The sequence below is a fragment of the Podarcis erhardii genome, assembly GCF_964252035.2.
Source record: "Podarcis erhardii genome assembly, chromosome: 9".
NCBI lineage: Eukaryota > Metazoa > Chordata > Lepidosauria > Squamata > Lacertidae > Podarcis > Podarcis erhardii.
The window spans coordinates 62,571,786-62,591,214 of NC_138512.1; the positions used below are offsets into that span (position 1 = coordinate 62,571,786).

Genomic DNA, 19,429 nt, shown 5'->3' on the forward strand with positions numbered 1-19,429 from the left:
CAAAGAGATAAACAACTACCTGACATTTAGAAGACATCTGAAGGCAGCCCTGTTCAGGGAAGTTTTTAATGTGTGACATTTTAATGTATTTTTAATCTTTGTTGGAAGCTGCCCAGAGTGGCTGGGGAGACCCAGCCAGATGGGCAGGATACAAATAAATTATTATTATTAATTATTATTATTATTATTATTATTATTATTATTATTATTATTATTATCCCTGACCTTTAGCCGGCCAGCTTGGCTCTATCTGCTTGACTTCAGGATACACATTTGCCCTCAAGTTCATCGCTGACACTGCCAGGTTTCTATTCTTTTACACTCTCTACCACCACAGTCTGCTGTAGAGGCAGTCTGCTTGTCTGCCTCTAATCTTATTTCTCTGCCACGTCTATCTTGCTTAGATACATTTTCCTTAGCTGCTCATTAAGCTTACCTATTCTCACCCTCATTTCAGGATTCATCTCTTTACTCAATCATTTTTCACACTGTTTTCTTATTCCGTTCATTCTTTTCCAAGCTACTTTCATCATGAGTCATAGATTCATAGAATTGCAGAGTTGGAGGGGCCTCCAAGGGTCATCTAGTCCAGCCCGCTGCAATGCAAGAATCACAACCAAATAATTCCTGATATTGCAATCCAACCTCTGCTTAAAAACTTCCAAGCAAGAAGAGTGCATCATTCCACTGTCAAACAGTTCTTAGTGTCAGAAAGGTATTCCTCATGTTTCATCAGAACCTCCTTTCTTTTCTTTGGAACCCATTGGTTCAGCTCCTAGCCTCTGGAGCAGGAGAAAACAAACTGGCTCCCTTTTTCATCAGACAGCCCTTCGGTTTTTTTTCTTGTTACAAAATTGTACACACATAAATCATAAAACATGGCATAACTAAAAGAAAATGGGTCATGTCTCTTCCCAGAATAGAAGCCTGTAGGCAGTCTTCTTTTTTCCCTTTTCTTCTTCTTTGAAACAAACTCTTTAAAAGGCATAGTCTCTTTTAGGAGCTTAATAAATTGCACATACATGTATTCATGCAAAGCATGTTCTCTGCCACATAGCCAGGTTTGGGGAATGTGTAGCCCTCCAGATGTTGTTGCACTACAACTCCCATCATCCCTGACCATTGGCCATCTTGGCTGGGACTGATGGTAGTTGGAGTCCAACAGTATCTGGAGGGCCACACAGGTCCTGCATCCCTATAATAAGAGCTGGCCTCCCTGTCATTTGCTAAGGTAATATTTCCCCCCCTTACCTTGCTGCACGAAGGATCCATAAACAAACCACATAGAGTTGTAGAGAGTCGTTGAAGTCATTGATCCCATTTGCAGACGTGGTGGATTGAGCCAATTTAAGAGGTATACCAAAAGTCCAACCAGCAGTACAGTGCCAGCTATACAAGCCCAGAGGGAGAGGTCAAATGGTGCTAAGCAGGCAAACATGTCCATCGTCTTTTCAGCCTTCTGAAGCAGCACACCCACTGAATAGTCCATGTAACGGGTGGTAAAATCAACCACATTTTCCCGATCTGGTGTGATGGTTAATGCAGAAATGCCTATATCAGCTCTCTGCGGGAGAAAGAGTGAGAGAGAGGAGAACATTCATTTTCATGAGCAATAGAAAAATTTCAAAGCCGTCATTTGATTTATAGCCTTCAACCCTATCGCAGCAAAACAGTTGCCCAGATTTGTTTATTTTAAATATATTCCTTATACATCCATCCAAATAGCAACTCTGCTAAGGGGAGAGAGCAGAATAGATACAAACTTGGCTATAAGCTTTTTTAAAAAAATAGTTTTTATTAAGGTTTTTTTGTGTTACAAAGCAAACAGATAAACAGGGAAGGGGAATCTGTTGTCTCCACTTTCAATTCATAGTCGTTTTCACAGTTTGTTTGCATTTGGTGAGAGACACTTTTGTCAAAGACATCTTGCAGTTGGGGAGAGGGTAGGAGAGAGTGAGGAGAGAGTTGGGAGATATGATTCTTTTGCCTATTGGCATCAGGTTATTTCTGAAAGTTCAAAAAGAAGCAGATATTTCAAATGTAAGTGATGGGTAGGAAATAACCTTTTGGATGTTTATCTTGGTCTTTCTTATGGACACCAGTGTCACCACTGAAGCAAACTGGAAACCCTTGTGAGTAGTTTAGGACTTCTGTCAAATTAAGGTCTTGTGCTGTCAACTTAGAAATGAATTCCACTCTGCTCAACAGGACTCACTCACTAGTGCTTAGGATCACAGCCTTAACCGATTCACCTGTTCCCTTTTATTTAAATACATTTGCATGTTGCCCAAGCCGCCATAGCCTTTTGAGATACTGAAGAAATAATTTACAATTTAAAGCGAGTGTGTGGGAGAGAACATAAGGAATCTGCTTTCTACCAAAACTACCGTGTATAAAATTTTTCCGTGTATAAGATGCCCCCATGTATAAGATGCCCCCTATTTGGGTGGACTCCAAATTAAGAAAACACCCCTCAGCAGTACCTGTGTATAAGACGAGCCCCAATTTTAAACCTATTTTTTTGGTTAAAAAACCTAGTCTTATACATGGAAAAATACAGTAATCTTTATGAAAAATACTTAATGTGGCATTTCTACAAAACAACTCCAGTTGGGAAAGTGGGCTGATTTTTGAAATTTTAGCTATGATTTTAGTTATGATTTTAACCCCTTTTGTAGTTTTGTATCCAAGTCTATGCACTTCCTGATTGAACAGAATATTGATTCAATCAAATGCATTTGTGATTATTCTAGAAGTTTGTTTGCTGCACTAACTATTGGTACCTCTGAACAATTAATCCTAAAACTTTTAAAGGCTTTGCATTTTTTCTTAGACTGAGTTAGACGTCTTATATAAGATCATCTTTGATAGCCATAAACCTAACATGAAGTACCTAAGAGCTAATTGGGTTCATGATTCAGAATGCAACAATGGAAGGATGCCATTAAATCATTAACCATATCATCTGTTGTCTTAGGCTCATTTTGCAAAAAGTTGTACTTGAAACTCACCGGCCTTCAAAAAAGCCTTTTGTATATAAGAATTTTGAAAAATAAGTGGTGCAGAAATGATGACTCACAAGAGACTCTCATCCGTATAATTTGGAAAGGCCCTACTATTGTGTCCTTTTAGAAAGATACCATAGACAGAAATAACGTACTCCTGTCCTTCAAGTCAGAAGTCTCATTTAAACATCTTTTTTCTGGGACACATCCTTGAAATCTGGAAGCTCCAAAAATCTACTATACTCTGCCCTGCCAGAGCATCATTTGTAGCAAAGCATATTATGTTACAGTTCTGGTAATCATGTCCTTTGCCTCTAATCGAAAATTGGGTTGAAGACCTTTAAGACTTCTCCATTAAAAAAATGAATCATGTACTGTAAGACAGAGAGATCAGATAAATTTAATGCAATTTGGCAGCCTTTTCTAGAGTTGTTTTCTAATTGAATGTTACTCTTTTGCTGAGGTTTCACCCATGCACAAAAAGACCTTTTTAATTTAATATTTTCTCATTATGTCAAAACTCTGCCTTTTTTCGAAAACTAAATGCATTCTATTGGGAAATGTTGACTGGTTAAAGGAATAGATGTGGGGAGTAGTGGAGGGGGGTTATTTTTGTTTTATTGCCAAATGAGAAGATAACAACACTGTTCTCATCTCTCTTATTATACTATCAGATTTTGTGTTAAACTCCTATTGATGTGAAATAACATATTTGTGATAAAAGAGTGCTTAACTGTGGATGGACGATGCCAATAGGCCTTTTGTTGAGTTGTTTGTTATACTTCTGTTTCTTCAGAGAACTCCTTTCCTGCCCTTCAACCCAACACAGATCATCAAGGCAGTTCTCAATAATAAAAGTAGAAACCAAAATTCAAAACACGTAAAACCAGATCAATAAACACAAATCAATAGCACCAACATAAAAATAGCTGTGAAAACAGCAGCAGCAGCAACATTTTCTGAACTGGATCAGCTTGCTCCAAAGCTCCTGCACCAGAAAAGGGTTTAGGGATTCTACTATATACATTGGAGAAACAGGGGTGTGGATGAGCCCAAAGTCAGGCAGGTGTCAAGTTTTAAGGTAGCAAATTAGGATAAGAAAGCAACAGCCAGGCATTCTTCTCACACTGAAAGAGGCATATTGATGATGGGTCTCAAACCCTTGGTGAGTTAGGAACTTCCCCTGCAGATTGCTCTGGCTGATTGAGTGGACTTGACCAATAGTGGGTCCAACTGTCAAGAAGGCAGGAGAAGAAAAGGCTAAGGAGTAAACCAGGCTTCCTCAACCTCGGCCTACAACTCCCATGATCCCTAGTGAGCAGGACCAGTGGTCAGGGATGATGGGAATTGTAGTCTCAAAACATCTGGAGGGCCGAGGTTGAGGAAGCCTGGAGTAAACCATACACAAATCCAGAGAGGAATACCTAAGATGGTTGGAAGGTGCCTTGTACGCCTCCTTCCAGTGACTCCTGCAACCAAACTGGTGCCAAACGCATCGTTCTGCTTTCCTTTGGACCACGTCAGCAAGGCCAAGAGGGGGTTCTTTTCATCTGGGCAGCCCTAGACCTCCAAACTCTGCCCAGGCTTGCACCCTGGGGAGGCCACTTCAGTGCCACTAGAACAGAGGTTTGACTTCACCCCCATTGTCTTTCGTGATAGATGCGGATGCCGACAACGAGGACTTAAGTTACATCACATACATACACACCCAATTTTAGTATGCATAATACTTCACTTGTAAGCCGTCCCTGCAGCGTATGAGACCCTACTGCTGCATGGAGTGCTGGACTTCTACCCCTGTTCTGAAGGCACCACTAATGCCATAACTATTTTATGCTGAACCTGAATGCAATACCTCCTCTTACTGCTGATTACTGGCTTAGCACAACTACAGTTTCCTTTTTTAACAGAGCTCTCTGATGCATGCCTGCAATTGGAGAACTGCCTTTTTTAATCCAAAGAGCCACACATCCTGTCTGAAGTGAATCAGAACTTTGATTACAAATTTATTACAAAAGAGTACAATATACTGTTGGTTTTCCTTTGTCTTGCGGATGTTCTGGTTGCAAAGTAACTTCAGAAAAATGAACATCTCCTGACATCCCTGGCAGATGTTAAATAGCACCTGAAAATGAAGTTACTATACCATATGGCTACCTGTCCTATACATAACAACCACGCTGCCTTTGTTCCTTCCAGACCCATTTAAGATATGAAGAAGGCTATTAATACATCCCTTGATCTAACCAGCTTACTGCTCAGCACATCTCAAGAGACAGCAGTCACAACTTCAGTAGGTGTTATTTTAACTTTCTTTTCACATGTGCCATTATAATTGCAGCAAAAGCCAAAGATGGTGTTTAAGGCAGTCACGTTAATGTGTTGTGCTTTTTTTTCCTTTTAAGGAAATTAAATACTGAATAAGTGACTGACTGTCCTTTTTTGAAATATGAAAAAGAATATTTAAATGCTCAAAAAGCTTCTACTCATTTGAAGTAATGAGCTTTGCCTGTGATTGAAGCTGTGTGAGATCCTTTATTGGAAGCTGAGCAGAGTGGAGGTGGGGGCAGGAAGAATGTGTGAATGGTTGGATCTGATCAATCAACATACAACTGTATTGAACATTGGGGATTTTCTTTCATCTCTGCCCAATGATGGCAATGTATCCTCCTTGCCACTCTGTAAAGTGAAATGTATCCAGCATCTAAAGTCTCCCAGAATGGTCTGTGAAGGAAAGAGGAATGGATCCCCTTTGACTGTTCTATATATTCAGGCCCATTGATCACTAAAGATTTTCCTGGACATATCAGCTTGAGGGGACCAACATTTTTCTATCATGAGAAAAATACTACATATACTGGTACATTAACCTAGCATATCAGGGAGAAGGTGAGTCTGAATATGGTACTTGTGCATGTACAAGGAATATTTAAACATTCAATCTCGAAGCCGCAGCTTGAAGACTGACATTTATTTATAAAAATATTTGCATATACCATGATTTCATTTTAGAAAAATCCAAGTGCCTCACTATATATGTGGGAATTTAAGTTGCGTGGTTAATGTGCATAACAAGTGACCACTGCACATATTCACCAGGCCTAATGGAGAATGTGCAAATAATCCTTCCAGGAAGAGGCCATTGTGCACATTTCCTGGACAATATACATAATTTCCAATAGGCTTTGGGAAAGATGTATGAGGATACCACCTTGCTGAATCTGATTGGCCTGGCTCTGATCTGTGCTTAGGTGGGTGCCTGAGAACCACATGCACACCATTCTGGAAATCCCTGACAAAAGAAAGGTGAACTATATGTTGGAAAACATGCCCCCTCGGGAGAGGCTGGCCCCTCTCCAGGCTCCTGGGGCTTGGCTCCGGTGTCCTCCCCTGGCTGGCTTCATGGCAGTCCAGAGAGGTCTTGATAGGCGACATCTCCCAGCGTGGAAGATGCACACCCCCTTCTCCCCTTGCATACCACCAGGAGAAAGAAGATAGCCAGAAAGTCCATTACATTTCTACGGTTTATTTCTGACTTTACATCTGTACAAAAACATGTCCGATCAGTTCAGTCTCCTCCAAGCAACTCAGTAAGACTTCCTTCACACACGCAACAGGAAGGTCTCATATTACACACAGAACAAATCCCTGTGAACTGCCTGGAACATTCTTTCCCAGGACTAGCCACATCATGTGATGTAAACACCAAGCTAGTTTGCAGCTGCGTAGTACTCATATCCCAACACTATACATGTAAGAACATAAATAAAATTAACAATGTAATTCATACCCTCCAAGTGTCCCTATTTTTCAGGGACAGACCCAGAATTACAGAAGCTGTCCCGGTTTTCCTTATTCCTCTCCTTCATATCTCAGAGAACAATTAGAAGTGGTCTCTGTGTGTGTTTGCATAGGTACAAAAACGGAGTCTTGTTTATTCTGAAAATAAAATACCTGCACTAAATGAAGAGAATAGTGATACTGGCATATGAAGTCCTTCCTATAATTTTGAAGGAAAGGTCACCAATCTACTTTAAATTCTTTTCTTATGAAATACAGGGAGTGTTGGTTCCTTTATTGTAAAATGAGCTTTACATTGTCTACTCAGAGCTAAGTCCCAGTTAACTGGGTAAAGACTGGGCAGCCTTACACTGTAGGCCCAAGCGTTTTCACTCAGAAGTAAGACCCACTGAGTTCAATAGCATTCTCACAGTTTCTATTATTATTAATAGCCCACCTTTTCCCCTGACAGGGACTCGAGGCAGCTTACAGTTAATATTTTATTTCATTCTGTTTATCTGTGGAAGGTGTTGTACACAATCCCTTCCCTCACACTTTTTTTTTTCCTTTACAACAGTCCTGAGAGGTAGGATTGGTGGAGAGGTTGTAATTGGCTCGATGTAGATGTATATATGACGTCTACATGTTTGGCCAGTTAAAACATGGGTGAAGCTTCCTGATGTAGAATGGGATATCCCTATTTTCATCTGATAAATTTTGGAGAATATGTAATATTATTATTCATCATTATGGAGAACAAAATGGGGCACAAACAAATTTTATTTTTAGAAAATCCAAGCTATAACAAGACAGCAGATCAGAAGCAGCACTACAAAAAACTTTAAAATGCAATACATATCCTGTCTGTCAGCTCAACCCAGATCAATCCACTGGAAATTCTCTCAAAAACAAATACATCTCTACCCGGCAACAAAATGCCATAAAGGAATGATCAATGGCCTTTAGTGCCACCATTCACTAGACAAGTTGCAAAACTACACTTTGTCCAATAAACAGTCAGTAGAGACCTCCATTAATTGGGTTCCCTCAGATATCCTAGTTCTACTTGATTTCACAGGAACTAAAACCTGAAAATCACCAGTTTCTCCTGTAGTTTAGTTCCTGAAAGCCCCTACACAAAAACCATTTGAGATGGTTGTGCCTATGGCACTATGGTGGTATAAAGTGGCAACCACTGACCTAGCCACTCCCTTGCTGCAGATCTAATTTGGCAAAGCGGTGTAGCTTAGCACAAAAGTTGAGAAGCTCCAGGTTCAATCCCCAGCATCTCCAGATAAAGCTGGGAGAGACTCCTAAATAAAAACTCTGGAGAGCTGCTGCCAGTCAGTGTAGACAATACGTACTGAACTAGATGGATTCAGTATAAGGCTGCTTCCTATTCTATACTGTGCTATGCTATGCTAATAGAAGGGTGGCATTCCAATAGGAAATAATTATATGAGCTGCACAACCATGTGATCTGGACAACAAAAAGTGAGATTGGCACTTGTATTGCTTTGGAGCCCAAACCATACCTCCCCCTGCTTTTTAAATCTCTGCCATAACATTTCATTGAGGCAGGAATAAGGCCACACTGAACTCCTACTGGTTGAAAAGCAATTGTCTGAATCTATCATATGTGAGAACAGAAAATGAGTTCAAGCATGTTATGGATTTAAAAATATGATGTAGAATAGAGTATCCCAACCTGGTGCCCTCTAGGTTTTTGGACTACAACTCCCATCAGCCTGCACCAGCACAGCCAATTGCCAGGGGTGATGGGGCTTGTAGTCCAAAGCATCTGGAGGGCACCAGGTTGGGGGAAGGTTGCTGTAGGTAGAACAATTGCAACTATCCATTTGTGAATATTCAATTTATCTTTTTGTAGAAGCACTTTCCCAGTACTGAGGTTCACTTCCAAAATGACATTAATTGCTTGTCACTTACATTATTAATTCAAAGAGTAAAACAAGGTTTCATTTGTTAGAAAATAAACAGTAGCAAAATGTGAGTCACTCTTCACAGTCAAGGTGAGAGCAGTCATCACTGTCCAGGTGAACTAGCCTGTTTTCTGATAGGCGTGGCACCCCGGTGACCATATTGTGACTACCCAGAACTTGTGCCAAGCATTCCAGTGGTGGTCCGTGGCATCACTGAGCTCCTGAAGGGAAGCATTTCTAATTATATGCAAATAAAGTCAAATTAGCTCAAAATTGGAAAGGAAGAAATGTGAAAATGCCTATCATTATCCTGTCAAAATTAATCAGAGAAACAGCAGTTTGTACAAGCCAAGGTTTGCTAAGTGATCCATGGGAAAAAAGAAGATAAAATATGTGCAATTGTGTCAATATTTAGATGCAAAGGTGCCAGTTCGAAGTATAAACATATAAAGTGGGGCATACAAGCCTCTTATAGTGACTGTGAAAACATCACCCAGTATCAGTTTTTAGCATATCATATCATCCAATTTGCTTAACAAATTTAATGCAACATTAATCAAAGATAAAGTTAATTTATTAACATAGACTGCAAGGGATCACTTTCTAGCTTTAAAATTAACAAGAATTAGAGATAGCATAGTTAGTTAAAATATGTGGACCACATCATCATCACCATTACTATTATTAGTATTTATCAGATTTATTGGCTGATCTTCCAACAGAAAATATCAGAGTGATGAACAATAGTTACACAGCAAATATTGTGCCCACATATAAAATACAACCAACTATAATAATAAAAAAACACAGCATCAGTATTAAACATTAAAAAACCCAACAAGAGTTGCAACAACTATAGTGGTACAACAGGGCCTGGCTAATCTAGTTATTTCCTAAAAACTACAAATCTTCACAATGCCACCAAAACTAACCAATGAGGTGCTAAGCCAAGCCGCCTGAGGGAGGGAATTCCATCATGGGGGCACCACCACCAAGAAAGCCTTGTCATGGGCCACTGCAGCGGAAACTTCACTCAACAACTGGAACACCAGATCTTAACTGGGAGATTGCTGCACGTACTGACTAGAAAGTGGAAATTATAAACGTGTAGCAGTTCACCTCACATTGAAGGTGGCATGGGGAAAACCCTGCCCAATATGTGTGACAAATTTTAACAAAAGTAGGTCTGCATATAGTGAGTTTACGTGATGTACTTAAATAACAAGCATCTGCAGTGAGTTACCTTGACCTGATTATTTCATGCAGGCACCTGTAACTTGAGAAAAATGCTAAGGTTGCTGCTGGTTACTGAGAGGTGGAGGCTGAGGCAATGGGTAGGTGGGCACAGTGCAAGCAGAGCAGGGGGAGTATCTGATTGGCTCTGCCTTTGAGACCGAGACCCCCCTTCTGCCTTGCCCCTTCCCCTCTTGGTAATCTGCAATGACCCTGTCATTGGAAAGCCAGATAAGCAACACCACCATACCACATCCTGCCCCACTTATAGCTACTGCTTTGAGCCCTGGAGGTGTAATTCCTCTGAACACTGGCTGATATTGGAGGAATGCAGCTCACAGATAACCCTCCAACTCATCTTGAATACGAGCAGGCACAGAATCTTTTACTTACTAATCTGGATCCTGAGTTATAAAGGCTCAAATGGTGAAACAATGGGAGGCCCTCCCAGTTCTTTCTCAAGTTAGGGGTGCCTGCATGGAATCATCAAGTTGTTAACTCCCTGCAGATCCTTGTTATTATATTGTGTTGTGACCTTTAGCCCCAGTTCCATCTTGTGTTTGCAATCCAGGACGTGGGGGGAGTGAAATTCGTTTTGACTTCTCAGAGGGTAAATGTGAATAACAGAGGTCTGGCCGATATAACACTAAAGCATGCAAGCAGCATGTTGGAAAACCCCCTCAACCCAGCTCAAGTTTAAAAATTTAGCACTACAAGAGTTGCACTGCAATTGTAAACATATATGATATTTATCTATATGAAAAAAGCTCCAGTTAGCCAGAGTTCTGTTTTAAAATATCTGATTTAGTTGCTTATTCATCACTGAATTATGATGAAAATGTGATGAATTTTAACAGGCCAACAGACTGATAAATGCTTTGCACCATAAGGCTAAATAAACAAGAGGAGCATCATCTCAGTCTCGCTGGGAACTCTAGAAGGTGGGAGTTCTCACACATCTTGGAGAAAATGCCACACAGGTGCAACACATCAAGCCCTGCTCTATTTTCATGCAGAAAATTTGTACTTGCCATGGCAACTGCCACCTCCTGAAGTATGGCTCCTGCAGTGGCACCTTTGAAATCTGACACGCCCCCTCAGCGAGGTGCTCTCAGCAGCCTGTCGTGCAAATGCTACTATTTTCCACACCATTTGTGTGCAGGCATAATTTGATGACTCAGCGTATCCTCAAATGCCATCATCCATGCAAGCTCAAAGACACCACCCCAGAAAGCAATGCTCGACGGAACATCAGCTCAGAATTGGTTGAACTGGCTACTGTGTTAAGCTGCAATCATGTTGGACTGACAGTAGGGGCGGTGGTAGATTGGGCTGAGGTGCTCTGCCAGCATCACTCCACCAGCATGGAGCTACTTATCTCATGCACTGAATGTGTGGGCGGAAGTGCTTCTGGTCTGAGCCTGACTGCTGTGCCAGAACCACGGCGGATGTTGGTTACAGGGCTGCAGATGTGGTGGCCCCACCTCTCCATTCTTCCCCACCCTGGCTAGGATTTGGTTTGCATTGCCAGACAATGCAGAATTGATGATATGAACATAATGGACTCTCTTGTCTTTAGCATCAGTTAATTGTTATTTAATTTAATGATACGCTGACTGGTGAGAGGGCTTACTTGGTGGTGGCTCCTCATTTGAGGAACGCCTTCCCTAGTGATGATCACTTGTCTCCCTTAATATCAAGAGAGGAGAGTGTTCTTGTGCTCAGGTCCTGCTGGTTTCCCACAGGCATCTGGTTGGCCACTGTGAGTACAGGATACTGGACTATATGGGTCACTGGCTTGGCTTAGCATGTCATCTGAACCTGGCTTCATGGTTTAGCTTGATCTTCCTAAACCACAAGCTGCAGCCAAGGTTTGTTTTCGGCTACAGATCTTGGTTAAGGAGCAAAGAGCTTAATCATGAACTTGGGACTGGATGACACACTAAGTCAAACCTTGGCTTAATTCTCACGCCACACTAAAAAGACAAGGAAGAAGCAAAGCAGGTACAAGCTTCTTCCTGGGAGCCAGCACATCTGCACAATTCCAGTATGCCATAGTTTGGCTTACTATGCCAAGTGAACGAGGCCAACACATGGACATCTGTGAGCATTGTTATGGGCACCCGTCTGTCCCAAGAGACAGTGGAGTGAGTCTCCAGGGGTGAAGTCAAACCACTGCATTAGCAGCAGCGAAGTTACCTCCCCAGGGTGCACACCTGGGCAGGCAGTGTGTATGGAGATCCTGGACTGCCCAGGCAAGACCTCCTCTTGGCCTTTTCTGATGTGGTCCAAAGGAAAGCAGAGCAATGCATTTGGCACCAGTTTGGCTATAGGAGTTGCCAGAAGGAGGCATACAAGGCACCATCCAACCATCTTAGGGACTCCACTCTGGATCTGTGTAGGAATTAGACTTTAGCTTTTTCTTCTCCCAAATATATTCCACAAGGCAGTGGAAGTTTAGGGCGAAAGTTTTCCTTCTTCTAGATGGGCTACATTCCCAAGTACATTCCCATTCCCAGACCCATCTGCCCCTCACTTCCCTCTACAGCATGTGAAGAAACCACCTTCTTGACCATTGGACCCACTACTGGTCTTTCCAGCTAAATCTGCTGAAGTCTCTCTTCCCATTCAGGGGATGACCCTAACTCACTGAAGGATTGAGACCCAGCAGCTACCCTCACCCGGTTTACTCAGCCAGTCTAAGCCATTCCCGGGGTATGTCTGCTGTCGCACACTGACAGCTTCTAGGAGCCACAGGTGATAGTTGAGTGCAGGGTGGGGACCAAAGGTGGAAAAGCTACCCTAGAAGTAGCACGACGTATCCCCCACCAGAGGAACTATCTCTCTCCTAACACCCCCCCACACATGTGTGGCATAGAAGGTCATATGTTGTGTGGCATATGACATAGAAGGTCATATGTTGTTGTGAGCAGACAGCTTCAACATATTTTCTTCACTTAACCATGAAATCACAGCCTACTGAATCACACAACCCCCCCTAAAAATCATATAGCTAGGACACTGTAGCTAAAGTTCTGAAAAGCTTCTATGAAATATTTGAGGCATGGTCAAAGTGGCATTTCCACATGTATCCCCATCTCTGACACAGCTGATTCCTAAACCATCTTCCTCAAGGTAAGTTTCCATTACCTGAAATGACAAGCTTTATGTTGAACCTTGAGTTCTGCATAGATTCAGTCCAGGGGAGAGAAATATGCCGAGGATCAAATGTGAAATGAACAGTGAATATATTATGCTTATTTCCTTTAATTTATTTGTTGTGGTAAACATTTAATGCAGCATTAATTAGAAATGGATGGCTTATTAATTACAGATTAGACTCTATGTGCCCAATTCACACATCTACACAACGTAAATGTTATTGTGCATCAATAAAACATTTTCCGTTGATTGTATACCTCAGTTATTATTCATAGCTATCAATACTTTTCTCTAAGTGCTCTGCATTATTTATGTAATGTGCTAGCCGTTAAAGCTCATGCCATATTTTTCTCCCCAGAATGGTTTGCCCTGCTTGCTTATAGCTCGTTTTGACAAATTAACCACTGATACTAGGAGTGCAGCTTTTGCTTCCTTTTGCTGATGCTCTTTCTGTTTGCCTTCTTGGTGCAAGTGAGGGCAAAGAGGGCTCAAGCACATGTTTGAGGTTTGGTGCTTCACTAACCCTAGTGAAATTCTCAAATCTGATTGCACCACAAGTGGATGCTGTGTTAACACATACTTGGTTAAAGGAGCCTGGGGAGAGGGGAGCTTAAATTTAGACATGTATTAGTTTTTTGGATTAGTTTCCCAGCTACATTTTTTCTCTACATTTCCCTGGGGAAAAGCAGTGGGACAAGAGGAATTATGGAAATGCCCACAGACACAAAACTGAACCTTTAGCGTCATTGGCCCAGCCCTTCCAATAGAGATTTAGCAGCTGTCTTCTATTTTATCCTTTAAAGTCTTCTGAAAACCTTTCTTTATGACCACGCTCATGCAGACAATTAAGATAAACATCTGCTGTAATAGTTAGCTAGTGATCTGTTTTATATTTTTTATGAGGATTTTTTTTATTGCGTATATATAATAGTTGTAAAGAGCTTTGATTTTTTTAAAATAAAATTGTGCTATACAAGTATTTTTTAATATACAAACAAAAACAAGTACAAAATGCAAGGTGTGTAAATGAGAAGGAACTACAAAAAAATAAAAGGTAGATATTTGTCTTCTATATATTATAAGGGAATAATTACCTACATCCTTACCTTAAATACTAGTTCCCCTATCAAACCGTTCCAGGTCCCATTCTCCAGGGGGCGCCCATACTTGTGATCTGGAGCAACATAAATTTCATACGTGAAGCCAAGATATGTGGATAAGGATTCTAAGACATCGATGGAAAAGCCCTGGTATTTCTTTGGTTTCCCCAAAACATTTTCTGACACCATCACAAATGGCTCCTCCTAAACAGGGAAGAAAGAGAGGCATCTGAAGTTGTAGCGATGTAATGACTTTTTGCACTGACTGCAATGGAAAGAAACGTTTTCAAAAACTTGTTTTCTGTAATTTTTATGATTCTATGAATTATTGTTACAGCACTGCACCACTTTCCATAGCAGCACAGCCTTCCACAGTTGTTATTCAAACCAGGGCAGTGTCAAATTGCTATCAAACTTTCTATCAGCAGCATCATGAGGATCCCAGCTAAAAACACAGCAGATAATCCAGCTACTCCTGTCAAACCATCTTTCAAGATTCCCTTTAGCTGGCCTTTGGCAAGTTGTTATGTCTCAACTTCAGTTCCTAAGCTGTACATTGAGAGCTACCATCCAGACTGGCTGTGAAAAGGAATAAAAAATTTGAACAATGTATGCATAGCATTTTGCACTTTAAGAAATTCATTTTTCATGTTTAAAAGTAAGTTTTTAGTCCCCAAAGTTCAGGGAAGTGGTTCAAATTCTATCTGAGCATGCCTACCTTTCTTGTACTGCCATGATAGATTGCATGATGGAACTGCTGCAGTATCATGATAGATGGAACATGATATGTGATGCTTGCTGCATTACAATGGGATCCATTTCATTGGATGCAGCCTGACAATGAGGACAAGGAGTTTGTACCAACAAAGCCAGCATGTTCCATTGACCCTCTCAGCTTATTAAAGTTTGCCAAGATTGTTTGAATGGGTGGGTCCAAGGTGTGGGCAATTCATCTTTATGGGAAGGAGTGGCCCTGACCATCTCGAAGTAGGCAGTGATTCAACCACTCCAGAAAAAGACCCATTGGTTGAGATAACTACCACCCCTATGCAAATACCCCTTTCTGCGGGACCCTGCTATTTTCACTTGACCATGGTATCCTCCTGAACAGACACTGTGAGATAGTTATTGGGGGCATTGTTTTACTATGGTTCTGGTCCTCTCTCCAGTGGCAATTTCAGGTATTGGCTCTCTAATAGCTGTTCTGTGGTGTGCTGTAGGGTACCACCCTCTCCCCAATGCTATTTAACATCTGCATGAAGCTGCTGGGCAATTTGGAGCAAGGTGTTATCAGTACACTGATGACACCAAGCTCCATTTCACTATAACATCTGTATCAGGAGAAGTCGCGCAAGGCCTCGTCCATTGTCTAAACTCGGTTGTATGCTGGATGAGAGCTTACTGAAGGTGTTGAGTGGTTCCCGGGTCGAGATAATTGGTGAACTGCCTGTTTTGGATGGGGTTGCATGCTTCATGAAGGAATCAGTTCACAGTCTAGGATCCCTCTCTGTCATTAGAAGTCCAAGTGACCTTTTGCCAGCTTCAGTTAGTGAGATGGATATAGCTATTTATGGAGTGTGGTAACCTGACCACTTACATCAATATGCTGGTAACCTCCAGGCTGGATTACTGTAATGTGTTCTGTGTGGGGCTGCCCTTGAGGTTGACCCAGAAGCTGCAGCTAGAGCAGAATGTGGTGGCTTGACTGTGCACTGGTGCTGAATATTGCCATCATATTATAGCAACGTTGAAAGAATTGCACTGGCTGCCAATTAATTCATGTTACAGATAGGTAGCCGTGTTGGTCTGCCATAGTCAAAACAAAATAAAAAAATTCCTTCCAGTAGCACCTTAAAGACCAACTAAGTTAGTTCTTGGTATGAGTTTTCGTGTGCATGCACACTTCTTCAGATATCTGAAGAAGTATCTGAAGAAGTGTGCATGCACACGAAAGCAGTATCTGAAGAAGTGTGCATGCACACGAAAGCTCATACCAAGAACTAACTTAGTTGGTCTTTAAGGTGCTACTGGAAGGAATTAATTCATGGTGCTGGTACAGGTGTATAAAGCCCTAAACAGCTTGGGGGGGCAGGATAATTAAACGATCATATGAACCGACCCAGACCCTGCACTCATCATGTGAGGCCCTTTTTCATGAGAGGTCTGGAGGGTAGCAACATGAGAGTGGACCTTTTTTGCAGTGGCTCCCCATTTGTGGAGTAATGTATTTAGGGATGCGGGTGGCACTGTGGTCTAAACCACTGAGCCGCTTGGGCTTGCTGATCAGAAGGTTGGTGGTTCAAATCCCTGTGAGGGGTGAGCTCCCATTGCTCTGTCCCAGCTCCTGCCAACCTAGCAGTTCAAAATCTCGCCCAAAAGTAGATAAATATGTACCACTCTGGCGGGAAGGTAAACAGCGTTTTCATGTGCTGCTCTGGTTTCGGTGTTCCGTTGCGCCAGAAGCGGCTTACTCACACTGGCCACATGACCCAGAAAAACTGTCTGCAGACAAACGCTGGCTCCCTCGGCCTGTAAAGTGAGATGAGTGCTGCAACCCCAGAGTCATCTGCAACTGGACTTAACTGTCAGGGGTCCTTTACTTTATCTTTTTATGCATGGTTTATTGTCTCTGTGTTTGGCTGCTTGGTTTTAAGTAATTTTGGGTTTCCCTGGGCAAGAGAAAGCAACTAACAAATTTAAATAATAATAATAATAATAATAGCCTCTACGATTTGTTTTTTATATTGAATATGCTCTGTGTATGGTTTTGTTATTGTTTGTATGGTTCTGTGTCAGTTTGTACATATGCTTGTGATAAATGAATAAAAAACTATAAAATAAAATAAAATATTTTCTCATCCTTTATACACCCAACTAACTGTTGCATTCTGCAGGACAAGGCATCCTGCAGGTACAGTTCTATCCAGTCATTCTGCACGGTGTCATGATCAGGCCTTCCCTGTGGTGGCAACTAACCTTTGGACAGATACAATTTACACTGTCTTTGTAATGACTGTTGCAAACTTTCCTGTTTCAATAAGTCTTTTAAGTGGAGATTTTTATCCCAGCCCATATTTTTATTGGATTTGAAATTGTTTTGATGTGTGCAATTGTTTCAGCTGCTCTTATATGTGTAACTTTTGAAAATTGTTTGAACTGTTTTTATACAAGCAATTGCATTAGATATGATTTTATTGTAATGTGGAATTGCTTTGCGAAGTTCATAGGAAGCAATTCATAAATTAAATAAAATAACAATAGTTTAAAACAAGAAATTTCTACCAATCTGCAGCAGCCAAAAGTAGACATTATTCAACAAAAGGATCCCATTAAATAGTCTTCCAACATAGTTTTATTATAATCATATGAAACATGATCTCAAAATAGGTTATTAGAAATGAAAAGGGAGAATCATTTCAGTTTTCCTCAGCGACTACTCCCTGCCACATACAAAAATAAAAATATCAGAAATATTACGCCACTGAAAACCTGTGTGCTTATTAAAGAAAAGCAAATAATAAATTAGTGATAGCCATTAAGGTGTCAGATTCCCCATGCAATAAATCTGATCAGCTAGAGTAAATGAGATCTTACACGCACGCACATCTTTGTAGTTTATCAATCCAAATATATTATGCAGTGTTTCCTGGATCTCTTTGGAAGGGGAAAATGGGTGGTTTAAGAGACGATGTTTCATATATCAGGATGGATTTATTCACATCAGTTGTCAGGTTTATTAGGTAATAGTGGCTCATAATTCAGAATTAGAATTTTGTTAGTCAAAAGTGCATGCTAATTGTTCATCAGATTTATAAGACAGTTTGAAGCATGCAAGCAGCTTTGTATTAGATTCTAAGATTTCATTAATGAATGTGCAACAGCTGGCAAGTAAGGAAGTTCAGACTGGTTTCCATTGTGTGAGACACAGACAACAGGAATTTGATTTCAGAAAGGCTTTTGACAAAGTCCTCCATGATATCTTATGGAGAAGCTGGTAAAATGTGAGCTGGATAGATAACTGTTAGGTGGATTTGTAGCTGGTTGACTGACCAAGCCTAAGGAGTGCTCACTAATGGTTCCTCATCATTCTGGAAAAACGTGACAAATGGGGTGCCACAGGGTTCTGTACTGGGTCCGTTGTTCAACATCTTTAATAACAACTTGGCTTAAGGAATTGGCGCAACACCCATCAAATTTGCAGATGACACCAAACTGGGAAGGATAGCTAATGCCACAGAAGACAGAATCAGGATTCAAGATTATTTTAACAGATTGGAGGACTGGGCCAAAACTAACAAGTTCTACAATTAGGCAGAAATAACCCGCTGCACTGACATAAGGTGGACACATAGCTTGCCAGCAGTACATGTGAAAAGGATCTAGGAGTCTTAGTAGACCATTGGGCTGCATCAATGGAAGTATAGCGTTGAGATTAATGGAACTCATAGAACCACTTTGTTCTGCCCTGGTCAGACCACACCTGGAGTATTGTGTCCAATTCTGGATACCACCATTTAAGGAAGGTATTCCAAGCTGGTTTGTGTGCATAGGAAGGCTCCCAAGTTGATAGAGGATCTGGAAACCAAGCTTTATGAGGAACGGTTGAAGGAGTTGGGTAAGTTTAGCCTGGAAAAGAGGAGACTGATAGGAGATATGAGAGCCATCTTCAAATATCTATAGGGATGTCACATGGAAGATGGAACAAGCTACAGTGGTACCTCAGGTTAAGTACTTAATTCATTCTGGAGGTCCGTTCTTAACCTGAAACTGTTCTTAACCTGAAGCACCACTCTAGCTAATGGGGCCTCCCACTGCCACTGTGCCGCCAGAGCATGATTTCTGTTCTCACCCTGAAGCAAAGTTCTTAACCCAAGGTACTGTATCTGGGTTAGCGGAGTCTGGAAACTGAAGCGTATGTAACCTGAGGTACCACTGTATTGTTTATTAATATCCTTCCTAACTTGCGCTAGCAAGTTTCTTTACATAGCAGAGTGCATTCCCCTTCTTAGGCAGCAGAAAGCATCTGTAACCCGAGGTACCACTGTAGTTTTCTCCTGCTTCAGAGTAGGACCTGACCCAATGGATTCAAGTTACAAGAAAGGAGATTCCAACTAAACATAAGGGAGAACTTTTTGACAGTAAGAGCTCTTTGACAGTGGAATGGACTCCCTCAGAAGGTGGTGGACCCTCCTTCACTGGAGGTTTTAAG

The 19,429-nt window shown here is 41.3% G+C and overlaps 1 protein-coding gene and 1 long non-coding RNA gene across 8 annotated transcripts in view; one reads left to right on the top strand and one right to left on the bottom strand.

The window, feature by feature from the left end:
- Positions 1-19,429, top strand: part of LOC309350485 — a 737,064-nt gene that overhangs the window by 190,785 nt on the left and 526,850 nt on the right. The window lies entirely within an intron of this gene.
- Positions 1-19,429, bottom strand: part of GRID2 (glutamate ionotropic receptor delta type subunit 2) — an 833,811-nt gene that overhangs the window by 161,396 nt on the left and 652,986 nt on the right. For all 7 annotated transcript variants that reach the window (XR_014160291.1, XR_014160292.1, XR_014160293.1 and 4 more), the window contains exons 10-11: positions 14,227-14,424; positions 1,252-1,564 (exon numbers count right to left, since the gene is read on the bottom strand). Coding sequence is in view for 4 of the 7 variants with exons in the window: in XM_081876717.1 (XP_081732843.1) it covers positions 1,252-1,564; positions 14,227-14,424 (511 nt within the window). In the remaining 3 variants the exon portion in view is untranslated. The remainder of the gene's footprint in view (positions 1-1,251; positions 1,565-14,226; positions 14,425-19,429) is intronic.